The sequence below is a fragment of the Saccoglossus kowalevskii genome, chromosome 2, assembly GCF_978046115.1.
Source record: "Saccoglossus kowalevskii chromosome 2, keSacKowa6.1, whole genome shotgun sequence".
Lineage (NCBI taxonomy): Eukaryota > Metazoa > Hemichordata > Enteropneusta > Harrimaniidae > Saccoglossus > Saccoglossus kowalevskii.
In genome coordinates, this window is record NC_140642.1 from 23,351,294 (window position 1) to 23,364,891 (window position 13,598).

General features: G+C 33.6%; 1 protein-coding gene across 2 annotated transcripts; it reads right to left on the reverse strand.

Annotated features, from left to right (window-relative positions):
• Window positions 1–2,934: 2,934 nt before the first annotated feature.
• LOC100377701 (serine/threonine-protein phosphatase 2A regulatory subunit B'' subunit gamma) lies at window positions 2,935–13,553 on the reverse strand. Of its 2 annotated transcripts, XM_085493075.1 has the most exons (13): window positions 13,375–13,553; window positions 12,940–13,067; window positions 10,950–10,999; window positions 10,331–10,385; window positions 10,036–10,148; window positions 9,252–9,420; window positions 8,429–8,561; window positions 6,947–7,078; window positions 6,348–6,484; window positions 5,649–5,786; window positions 4,602–4,729; window positions 3,767–3,881; window positions 2,935–3,627 (listed from the first exon to the last, which is right to left on the reverse strand). In XM_085493075.1, exons 1-13 carry the CDS (start codon window positions 13,427–13,429, stop codon window positions 3,616–3,618), a joined length of 1,365 nt encoding a protein of 454 aa, XP_085349201.1. In that variant the 5' UTR covers window positions 13,430–13,553; the 3' UTR covers window positions 2,935–3,615. The 2 variants fall into 2 exon arrangements, with proteins under 2 accessions (XP_085349201.1, XP_085349203.1); XM_085493077.1 differs by having other exon boundaries at window positions 2,935–3,881.
• Window positions 13,554–13,598: the final 45 nt, after the last annotated feature.

A 13,598-nucleotide genomic window follows, 5' to 3' on the forward strand; every position in this document is an offset into this window, starting at 1 on the left:
CATCTGCGTTCTCTGCAACCTAACTTTAGTTTTTCAAAGAATAACTTATGCCGAACCACAGGCACTGTTACAAGAGAATCCCATGATTGTTGTAGTAAGTAATTTTAAAATCTATTTGTGTAATTTAACATTTTAAACATTGCTGCATACGCAATGAATGTCAAAATAGCAAAATTTTCTAATGTCTTTGATTTAACTGTCGTATTGTTTATAGTTTACAACCGATTCAGCCTATCAAGCGCCTGTCTCGTTTTTTTGTTTTCAGTTCGTTGACGGTAAATATAGTTGCCGTGGATACTCTAACTGTGACATATAGCGGTTCTGGTGAAATAGGTCAGCTTGTTGTTAATATTGATGGCATGCACGTACCTTTAGGTATAAAACAAGTAGAGCGTCGATTTGTGTGATAGCTATCCGGGAGACTCACCATTTCGGAGTTACCAGGCAACCCAGTGTGGCGAATAACTAAAACAAACAAATGCAAACATGATCATATATACATGACGGATGTCTGTCTTCTTCTCTAGTTATATTTTTCTTATTGATTTTATGAATACAAGTTGTTTATGACTGTAATGATGGCGCTTTTTGGCCATTTTTTCCCACTGAATCTTAGTGATATCAAAGTGTATGACACCCGAGCTTGATTTATGGAGTGTTAGTTAAAATGAGGAAAAAAAATAGAACAAAATTGTGCATGATTGTGTTTATATTTAGCAGTTTAAATACGTGCAATATGTAAATAATATAATTTTTTCACCCATATTGCTAGATATATATAACAGTGGACTTCATCTTACTGATATTTTTTTAACTGTGTGACATTTTTGCACAGAATAACTATTGCGTTTTTCTAGGATTTTGACCACTGTGACTATATTTAAACCACCATAAGTCTGTACCAATTTGTCTCAATTTATTACAAATCATTACTGGGATGGTTAATTATAACTTACCAAACCAGAAATCGGAGATAGATTTGTGAGTCAAGCCGACTAAAAGTGACAGAATTTTAGTGCCGACTTTAGTTTAGTTTAGCTTTAGTTCCAACCCACAGTGTTCAAACACTTTCTCATTCTACCCAATAGTTGAATCGACTTTATATCACGTGTATGGTAAATGTTTTCATCACGCTAAGGGGTCAAACATTTGAAATCATTCGGGGGTGGCTGAAAGAGTGTGGCCGGTGCAAGCTGTACTTCGTTATCTGTACATTTTTTTTCCTGGATGTACCAACGTCTTTTCCTTGCAACTCTTTATGAGTCTAGTTTACAATTTCTTTTTAAAAAAGACATTTTTTCACACAAAAACGACGAATTTGACTAAATTTTGTAGGCGATTGGTTACCCCCAACAGCCCGGTTCGTTTGATTGTGAAAGTTTGTTATTTTTTCCCTGTTATTTAGGAATCTGAAAAAAACAACACTTTATTTAGTTGCACACGTATTCAAGATGGCAGCCCTCATATAGTAAATATCGGTAAATTGATCGCATTTATTTTATTATCATATGTACGTCAGCAGACTCTGCATGGCCAGGAAGGAAGCGCTGAGGGCGCAAGGGGTATGTAACACAACCTTACTGGTTGTGTATTTATGTACTCGAATAAATGTGCAGAATGTGTCATTAATACTACTTGCCAGAAACTGAAATACAACCAGTAATTCAGTAATTTTATCAGAAGCGAATATTATGTAGGACGAAGAAATTGAATGCTTCCGTTTTTAATACAAATAAGTTACCAACTTAGACGTTATTTTACTACAACCCGAAGAGAACGAGAGAGGGAGCGCTTTTCTATTTTTAATTAGTTTGAGCACGGTTACCGTATTGACGGGCAGTGACATAATCCCTCTATAGACGTAACATCGTTTGCCAAGCATAGCAATTTGTCATGTCGCTTGGATTAGCAGTAGAGCAAATAGTACATATTATAAGGATTTGTGGAAAATAACACATCAAAAGAAATCCGAAACTTTCTCACCTGCCTCTGGAAATTTAGAAATGAGAGACTGAACGTGTGTGAGTGATTTTATATTTTTTTTTCCCTGTTGACTTGCACGTTAAGCCGTTTCAAAGGCTAATATACATGATTCTTATTATTATATATACAAATGTAATTCTATTATTATTCAAATAACAGGGTAGAGTTTAGTTGCCACGCCCTCACCGATGTGTTTTTAACCGCACATACTCCGTTATGAGGGCGCATATTTGGTCACAACTGTCTATGATTCCACCCGAGAAAATAACACATAGTCTTCTCTAAACGGCTTAAAACTTATGATTGACCATTAGGAAATCTTAACCTTTTATTTCTAATTATTTTGAATGCAGTTACAGAAATAGAACAAAATAAATCAAAATTTATTCTTTTCAGACCACACTGATTCTGCTTACGTGTACATAATCATTTACACAAGCCTTAGATTTTCACTTACCATAACCTTCATGATTAAATCCAAATATGCACATTTATGTCAATATACAGTGACAACACACAATAGTCCGTTTTGTGCTCGACACGAATGACTGTGTTACAACAAAATTCAATCAGACATATTTACCAATTAAGAGCCCTGCATATTTCACAAGACCAGACTTTCCAATATTAAATACTTGAAAACAAGTTGATATAGTTTATATAAATTTGAGTACTACCGGGTAGTATATTTTAGACTAGTAGAATGTGGATAATGTTGGAATGATCGAGTCAAACAACAAAACGCCAAAGCTGTAAAACTGATTTTTGCTTATGGGAGGAATAATTCATAAATTTTGCATGTGTGTTCTGAAACATTAAAAGCTTACCTTGGTAGCCAAGACAGAAATCCACATTGAATTCTGCGATACTGGATTTTCACAAACACTCAATATACCAAATTTCTAAGAAATGTACATTTTACAGCATCTTGCATACCAACACAATCAACAGTTTTTTTGAGAAAAATTGCTTTATTACAAAAATTATGTACAGCAAAATCAGCCTAAGCTGAACACACACAACACTGAGAAAACTGTGCTATTTATAAATCATATTAGCTATAGAGCTTGGCCATGGAAGGGAAAAACAAGGTATGGCTACATGTACAAACAAATATCTCAGTAGTAACTAAAAAGTAAAACATGATAACAAACCCATTTTATGTACAAAGACACAGGTATTTAAAAACATTTGAAAGAAACAACATGTGAACCCTATCATGTACATTAAAAGATTGATTAAAAAAATAATATGAATTTTACTTGGAAGTAGAAAGCTGATATTTACAATAACTTTCTGAAAGACATGTGAGATAATTTAACAACTCTGCTGGACTAATACATCATATTATATAGAAATACTATTTCAACAATTTTCTATAAATAACATTTTTAATTTTAATACAACACAGGACACTCTGACCACCCATGATTCTCCCTATGGTCTAATGAAATAAAGAAAATGAGTCATACGATTGGGTAAATAATAACTGATATAGAATTTTATCTTTACAAAGTGATTAGTTCACACTGATTATTTTCTTGCGATGTCTGCAACATACATTTGAGATTTGAGATCACTGACTATAGTGTACCCGGTAATGTAATTTGAGTAATCAGCAGATGCCCCGTTTTAAACCGCTTCCTAGAAAACAATATAGTGATGTAAAAATGTCAGTGCTGTATAAAACACTCAAGGCTTTGATGTCTTGATATAGGCCTTCACACGTTACATCAGAAAATAAAATGAAGGTGTTGACAAAATGCTGTATTTCGAATCAAACCTCCTGTTCCTGTAAGTCATCTGCGTTAGCTTCAGCAACTAACACTTCACGATTTTCATACGTCCAGAAGCCATTCAAATCAATTAGTATACTGGTCACTGTTTCACCTTGTCCACTGTTAATGAGAAATGAATTGATGTTACATAAATAAATGTAAAAAACAAAGCAGTAGACAAATATTATTGTATTTTGTAATACAGAAATTAAGAAAATAAGACCAGAAAATAGCAGAAATGTGAAATGATAGAATGATCATGAATAAATAAATGACCCTCGCACATCTGCACTAAACTGGCATGATTTCCTACTAGTGATTAATTAACATTCAATTTTCAACTTTTCGCTTTACCCTTAGATGAATGTGTTTAGTCAGTATTGTAATTGTCAACCCACAAAACATCCAGGACAATCAGCAACAACAGGTTTGTTGAAATGTTCATCGTGGATGAATGCCAACAGGTTAGGTAGTGCTAAATCGTGTATGCACTGTGCTCCACCTACCAGGCCACATGATATACAAACATTTAGCACATGAATATTATCAGCAGCCTGAACAAGAAACTCAAGGTGTTTTTTTTCCTGACTACTCCTCTATTTCAGAAAAACTAAAAACTATTATGTATTTTAGCCACTTTTTATTTCATTTCTTTATTTTCAAAAGCAGACAGCCTAGTCTAGTTTCTGAGACACTCTGTTCAAATCAATAACACTCGGCGATATACCACCTATACACTGTGTTATTGAAATGTATTTTACAAATTGTTAGACATTCCGAAAAACACTTTATGTAGCTTTATATAACAGGATAGTAGATAAGGAAACTATTTTTACTAACCTGTTAATCAAATCCTGCAAGGTGACCTTCAATGGATCATCTGGTTTTACCATGTCAAATATTTCATCTTTGACGTCAGCAAAAGACACTGGTTCTTGGCCATGCATTTTCATCTGCTCTTGAATCGCCTGTAGAAATCAATGAGTACGGTGTTATGTTACTAGCTGCTAAAGACCAATATATTAAAACTACACATGGCTTGTTCTGTATATGTATATTTGTCTGACTTAGTAATTTAACCCATTGGCTATTGTCTGTATAGCATGCTGTATCATGTTGATTACTAAAAGTACTTTGTTTATAGATGCAATTATTTTTTAACCGAAAATTCAGTGTTGATTTTTTTTTCTGCTGTGTTTACATATTTTAGGTTGGATTACTCCATGAACAGTTATCTATGCATGATGATTGACAATACGTAATTTAATGACAGTCATTGTATTTCAGATAAATCTATTTTTCATCAACATCCATACAAAATGTACCAACACCTTGAATATTAATGATCATGAAACTTGAGAATGGCCCATTACCAACCCTAGGAAAGGTATGGTATATCAATGTTCAGAATATTAGTCTCCTTGTGCGATGAGAGGATTGAGCGTATAGATAAATGATGTTTGAAATTGCACTGTTTTTAGCAGATCACAAAAATATTGGCAACTTTGGAACCTGTCTGCAGGTGGAAATATTAATTATGAAACCCACATTTATGACAAAGTTTGTATTTAAAAAAAAATTATGCAGGGGTAGGGGGAAAACTGAAATAGCTCTTTTTCAATTGAGAGATGGTAATACTAATTGCATAAAAATTATTGTTCAGTATGGTAACTGACAATTGAGCTTGACAGACAACAGACATTTTTCCACTATATGACTTCACTTTACTTTACTTTACTACAGGTAAGCCAATAATTTACATTATGTAGTTTTTAAAGAGAATGGCAATTTTGTATGACACAGTGACTCCAATCTGAGAGAGTTAGGGCAGCAGACTGACTGTGAAGAGCTCCAAGTCATAGAGTCTAAATTTAGTTAAATACTTACCCTGAAAAAGAAGTTGAGTGCAAACACATTGAGATATCCTTTTGCTTGTACGTCTAGGAGTTTAAACATATACTGTAATGCCTGTGGTTCTTTCCTATTCTCTAAAGCGAGAACAAAATCTAGATACGTCTTGTAGTCCTATGTACATGAAATAAAAAAAAAATATAGAGTCTTACTGCACTCAAGAGAGATTCCTTGATGATTCAGTGAAAACATGTCTTATTGCCCCTGACGGAAAGTTAATTACTTCAATGCAAGATATAACATGTAGATGCCACCTCACAAAGTAATCACTGGCACATAATACAGTAATTGCTTAATTAGAAGCATGTGTACAAAGTAAACACATTCACCATCATGTGAATGACTTTTTTACTGAACAAATAACAAAGATTTGAAATGGATAATTTATATTCATGCAAATGATATCATTCCAATGGCATAAATGGCGAAGTGCATGTAGTTTCTGCATTTTTGCCAGTTTGTTGCAAAACAAGTAATTAATACATGCTCAATATTTCAGAGTAACACCGACCGTTTATGTGAACTTGAAAATGTTAGAAACCTTCTGCCATAATAATTGATGCAACACTTACACATGTGATTTAATAACAACATCTGAATACTCCATTGTAAACTGTTTTGGCATTCATGTAAGTGCACAATAGGTTTTGCCATAACATGTTTTGTTATTCTTACCATTTCACCATCATATGTAAGACATTCTTGGAAGACTCTTTCTAAGAAGACATCAGTTAACGTTCCAGTGCCGTACCGAGATAACTCTTCTTTGCTAAGCATACCATTGTGATCTTTATCAAGATTTAAATACTGACCTAGAGATAAAAGAAATGTACAAAATTTAACTCAAGTTCGATAGACTTCTGCAATGTGATCTCAGTTCAGTTAGATAGTAGTCATTGATAGATTATTACTGCTAAACCTTTTCCCAACCTTGATAATGTCAGGGCATTCATGGGGACTAAATTTCACAAAAGCCAATGAGAGTCCTTATTTACACGAGGTAAATTTCCCATTGTTTGTGAATTGCATAAACACTTGTTTCTCACAAAATTAAGGCTGTTACAGTACATGTAGACAGACACACACACACACAGACACAGACAGATTTCCATACAAACGTCAGACCACAGACAGGTTGACATACCGACAGGTTGACATACAGTTAGGTTATCTCTTGGGCAGGTTGGCATGCAGACAGACTCCCTACACACAGGCAGATCTAACACACGGATAGCCACACAGACAGGCTGACATACGTATAAATACACACTAACCATAAACTCGGAGTGCTGATGGAGCTGAAAACCAGTTGGAATCCTGTGCATCTTTAGGCAAGTCTTCATCTCTCAGCTCCAATAAATCATCCAGGAAACTGCAAGCCAGAATGTCTTGAATCTTGATTTTTCCTGGAAGTTAGTAAATAAAAATATTGTATCATCTAGTAAATGACATACAATATATTAAATATGTAATTGATAATATATCCAGTTATTTTTTAGAAAAAATACGACAATGGCATTTTACATTTTAAGATTATACTAGCAGCCTGTCGGCTGATATAGCTCCGCTGTTTGTGATGCATGCTCTGAAAGCAATGACTAAGAAGCAATTTAAACTTAATGCTAGCTGCTTCAATATCCCAAGACACCAACTTTTTTGATTTTGTTGCAGAGAATATTTCAATAAAATTAGAGATTTGAAGATATCGTCATGAAATTACCAAATCTGACATAGATTCACCCAAGGTACCTACAAATAAAGTTACAAAGCAATCGGAAAAGCAGTTTTCAAAAAGAAGTTGAAAATAATGTTTTTGAGCAAATATTCATCAAAATTAGAGAATTGAAGATATTGTCACAAAATCAACAAATCTGACAGAGGTCCACCTAATACACCTACATATACAATATCAAAGCAATTGAACAAGCAGTTTTCAAGGAGAAGTCGAAAATATAATTTTTACTAAAAATGACAAAAATATTCATCAAAATTAGAGAATTGAAGATGTCATCAAAAAATCAACAAACCTGACAGAGGTCCACTTGATGTACCTACACATACAATATCAAAGCAATCAGACTAGCAGTTTTCAAGGAGAAGTCGAAAATAAAATTTTTTACCAAAAATGACAAAAATATTCATCAAAATTAGAGAAATGAAGATATCATTACAAAATGAACAAATGTGAGAGAGGTACACCCAAGGTACCTACATACCAAGTATCAAAGCATTTGGACTAGCGGTTTTCAAGAAAAAGTCGAAAATAGCATTTTTGACCAAAAATGACAAAAATATTTGCTATAAATAAGACAATTGAACATATCCACACGAAATGAACAAATCTGAGAGAGAATCACCCAAGGTACCTTCCTAGAAAGTTTCACAGCTATACAGTTTGTGGTTTTTAAGAAGAAGTCGAAAATGTAAAGTTGACGACGGGCAATCAGTAATACTATAACTTCGTCGACAGTGGAGCTAAAAATAAAAATTAATCCTTATTTTAATACTATGCAATATGTTCACTGTATTCGATATTTGCTCTATTGGAATATAACATATTTACAAAATATATGGAGTTTGGTTGGTACAATGAAATTTGATTTAAATTAGGAAATACGAAATCCAAATATTCACCATATATTATATATACTGGTACATATTGAACCAGTACTGCCATTAGATGACATCACCTTGTCTATAACCAATGCTAGAAATCAATAGTTTTATTTAATTTATGAAATATTTGATATTCTTACCTGTTCGCATTGGGTCAAGAAAAAAGAAAAATTTTCTAACTGCTGTACAAACATAAAATGAATAGAATGACTTCTCTAGTCCATCCAACTGAGGAAGAGTTGGTATCAGCTCTAGAATGTAATTCTCAAGATCCTGTTATGGAAGAAGAGAAGAGTTTTAGAGGTACATCAGCAGTTTTCTTGTCAAGTCTGACACTCACACAAGAATGGCAAGAGACTAAAGGATTTATTGCATGTATGTGCAAATGTTATGTCATCATTGGTATCTGCACTTGTTCTAATGTACAGATTTTTTCCCTTATATGGGATACATCAACAACATCAAACATGTTCCAGGTCATAGACATCAGTTTCCTTAATTTACATTACATGAAAAAAACAGTAGCCTGTGATGGAATACATCCTGTCACTGAACACAGAGGGTTAATAGCCTGTTTGGCTGTTATTCCTCAAGATAAGGAAATGTATCACAAGAATACTACAAAGTACACACTCAGGCAATAAGGGATGGCATACAACTTTACATGTCGGTTGATACCATTGCTGTATTATCTTATCTTATCGTATCATGTGTATATTTTGTGGTATTCTCCTGATAATTTCAAAACCAAACCTGCAACATGTGAGGTGTATATATGATAACTCTAGCATATATACACATCACACAAGTCATATTGTCTGTATCAGAATTGTTACTTTGTAGTTATGTGGAAGATATTCTTTATATTAAATTTATTACTTGTGTTATTACGAATGACAAATAAAAAGGCAAAGTATTAGAAACAAATAGAATGTAAGACTGATCACTAATCACGAAACTTACCGACTCTTTAAGATATCCCTGCCCAGCCACGTCATATAAACTGAGCCCGATCCTTGTCTGGTGCAGCCAGACTTTCCTCATCACGTAGTTAAAGAATTGCATGATGGATATCCTACCATAGGGATCAGTCTGTAGAAGTTTAGCAAACACTGTTGCACTAAAGAACGGTCTGTAAACAAATATATCACATGTCAGCATAATGAGGCATTTAAATGTATTCCATTGGCAGTCCACCAATTTTCAGTTGATATGTTTTACTGGGTGGAACAAAAGTGTTTGCTAGGGTTGGATTGATAAGTTCACCAACCTCATTATGGTAAATCCAGGTTTTAAAAGATAAAGGTACGCAATTGGTGTGATATACACTCCCATTTGAAGTCCCAAAAATTGATGATCACAAAATTGCAAGATAAATACACAATTCTAGAAATAGTACTAATAATAAGCGAGTCTGTTTTGCTAGTGTAATTGTAAAATGACTAGCAATAAAATGGGACAGACAAGTAAATAAGTTTTATGACAGGAAATGGAGCAAGGGGCATGTATGTAAGAGAAAGGGCTTCGAGAGTATATTGTAAAATACCTATAATCGAAAGAATTACTGAATTGCAAATACATGTAGATGACAAGTGGTGTGGGATTCTTACACTCAAGTATATCCAAGGTTCAATATGAAACAGATCTTATGTTCAAAAAAATCCATCACATTACTATAGTCATATACCATCTGGGAAATACTGAATACTGAATTTTCAAATTGTGTGTCTACACAGTGTGTACTTACTTGCATTTTGGGCCTGCTTCCTCTGCAACTTTGAGAAAATCATCATAACTTATCATCTGATCTTCACCAACTAAAGGTGGCGTGTGGTGTTTGTCAAGAAGAAACCAAAGATTCTGATGAACGAATAAAAAATACAGAAACAAATTGAGACAGTTTACTCAAACACAAGAATTTATTAATATTTTTCAATGTTCATAATACAAGTAGGTCAGACAGATAGAAACTTGTTTGTAAGCATTGTAGACTATGCTTTCACACAAACACAATATGAATCTTGAATACTATACAACTGTACCTGTAATTCATCATTATCCAGAAGTTCTCTGCTTCTCCTTTGAAGAAACACAGCTCTGAGGAAGATAAACAATAAACAGTTTGAGAAAATTTGACAATTCTAATTTGTGACTGATACAAAGTTAGGCAGAGGGTTTCCAACTCGCCTATTCACATAGTTCCTATGACGGAGAGAGAAATCTATGTCAGGGGAAGCCCCATGACCTCATAGATTTTCTTTCACGCCACGCACCACGTGGCCGAAGCATCTTGCCTTATGATCACTTCTGTTTTTCTCCGCACCGAGTGTGCATTGTAGCAAAAACAGTGCGATTCAGTCTCTAGTTTTTTGACTGAGTTTTCTGAAGAAGCTGTGAACCGTTAGTAACATGACATGGAAGAAAATCTATGAGGTCATGGGGCTTTCCCTGACCTAGATTTCTCTTTCCACCATTGGCTGAATCACAGATTAATGCCTACAGTTCAAAATAGTAATTTTGACTGACCAGAGTCTATGGTGGGTAATTGAACGTAGTGAATTACAATGATGCAACCCTGTCATTCAGTGTAATATTGCATGGCTTATTTCAAAATTTTAATTTTTTTTAGGACTCATTGTATTTTTAAGTATTCACACCCACCTTGATTCCTCTCTCAGTTTTTGTAATAACACTTCATCTTCTGCAGGTAACTGAAGGAAAACACAATATTTAATTATCAAACCATAAAATCTTCATACAGAGTTCAGGGTTATTTTGAAGCATATAGATTCTATCAAATTATTTACAGCATCAAATACATTCACATACAAAAACATAATACATAGTTTCTTTTAAAATTTAGAAGAAAATTAAAATTATTCCCCAATCAACAACAACAACAACAACACAGTGAACGATATACATCAAATCATTCCCAGCTCACAGGCATCATTTTTGTTTTGACTTTATGATGTCGATGTCATAGAACACATACATGTCCTCTGTATAAAAAAGTTGTAATGTGGCTGTAAAAATTGGAGAAATAAGTATGAACTGTGCATGGAGTAATATTCAATCTAACAGGGTAATACCATTATTGAAATTTCTACCTCTTGAATGATGGTCTCTTCATTACTGTTATTGTAAAGTTGTAATTATGGTGCACACTAAAAATTATCATGTTTAGGTACATGTATTCACAATATGAAGTCTAGTTTAATTGTCTACAAAGACCAGAAAATAAAAGCTGCTGCTTTATGCACATTGCACATAAAGATGAGATGCAAATGGGAACTCAATTTAAAGTAGACTTAATTTGAGTGCAGCAGCTTTCAAGGGATTTATAAAATAATTTTGGTCATTCTGATAATATATAATTACCTCTTTTTTATATCGATAACTGACTGGTGATCAAAAAACATTGCAAGCACTAAATCCTCAATAAATTTAACTGAAATCATTAATTTGTTTGGTCAATAACCTATACAGTATGTATAATATCAAAGCCATCAAACTTTGAGTTTTCAACATTTTGTACCAAAAATGAAAGAAAATATTTATCTCAAATTTAGAGAATTGAAGATATCACGAAATGAACAAATCGAAGTGAGGTTCAACTGTAATGCCTATATGTATAATACAGTAGCAATCACACTTGCGGTTGTCAACAAGAAGTCAAAAATATAACTTTTTACTAAAAATGACGAAATATTCACCTAAATTAGAGAATTTAAGATACCATTATGAAATGAACAAATCTGAGAGAGGTCTACCTGAGGTGCCTATATGTATGATATAATAGCAATCACGCTTGCAGTTTTCAACAAGTCGAAAATATCACTTTTTACCAAAAATAACAAAAATATTCACCAAAATTAGAGAAGATATTATTTAAGTATAAATGACCTATGTGATTGACGTATTGCCGTAGGTTCACGACTGTTACCGAAGTTCCCACTCTTGAACAACCGAGATAAATACAGTACTGTTATCGTTGCCGTCCATTCAAAGATTCAGCCTAGATAGCCAACTACTATGAATTGTAGCGACCCAGTCATTACAGCTCTAAAGGGTAAGATTCTGCTAATCATCATGAAATGAACAAATCTAAGTGAGGTCCAACCGTGTGTGTAGTTTTATATACACATGATTTTGAATATCTTGGCTTTGGTGTAGGAGAGGGGAACAGAGTTTGGTGTCTCCCTCAAAACTATATTCCTAAACTATTGTACTTGTGTCTTGTGTCATTAAAGATTATGTTCTTAGAACTATCACGCACCCTTAACAAATTATAATTTTAACATTGCTAATAACAAAACTTCACCAAAACCCTTGCCTAAACTGACTCCTAATCCCCCCAGAAATTTAAAAATCCTAAAGTATTATCTACTTCTGTATCCGTGTAATTACAAATGAAAGGACTACAGTACCCCTATTTTAAACCCATGTCTAATATTCCAATAATTTTTCTAATAATTGTTTTTATGTCAATGTTTGGCAAAACCCAATAAACAAAAGCCTTCTGTAGAGGATCAATATCGTTGTAGCTTTTCCTTCTTCATATGATAATCTCAACATGAATATTTCTGAAGTGAGTACTAAATTAGTGCATATACTGTACGACTAACCACAAAGACTTTTATTTATCTACCTTATAGTAAAACCTTGGTATCGTCCCGTAACTTTTATGATCCGATTTTGCAGGTCCCTTGCAGTCATTATAAATACTGGAAAATATCTCAGTTTCCTCCGCTCTAATTTCACTTTCAGTGCGTTTACCTACAAGAAAAATAAATGTTCAAAGTCAGAATAAACGACACCCATATTCAAGTATCAACACGTTTTTCAGTTAGTATTTGCTTCCTTGGACGAGTTTTAAAAGAAGATTATGTACCCTTTTTTCTTCAGTATGAAATAGCTGAAGAAAAATAATTCAGTGACTCTCACCACACCCCTAATTATTCGTTCATTATTCTATTTATTTGAGTAAAAAGAACTTAGATTGAAGAATCAATGAAGAACTGAAATATTGTTGAACATTGTCGATGACTATTTCTTGTCGACATTTTTTTTCTAGATCGCATACCTTTTACAGCTTCTTTTCTCTTGTTGTATTCTTTCAGTTTTCCAATACAAGCCATGGCTGATTTCTTCACCTATTCATATCCAGAGCAAAATGACTAACATCACACACATACGATCAAATACTTGTTTTGGTTTTGAAAAAAGCATGCCGGGAAAGTTGTGAGAACAATATAAATCTATAAGAAGAGTGATTATTGGTCACCCAATCCACACTTCCCTAAAACA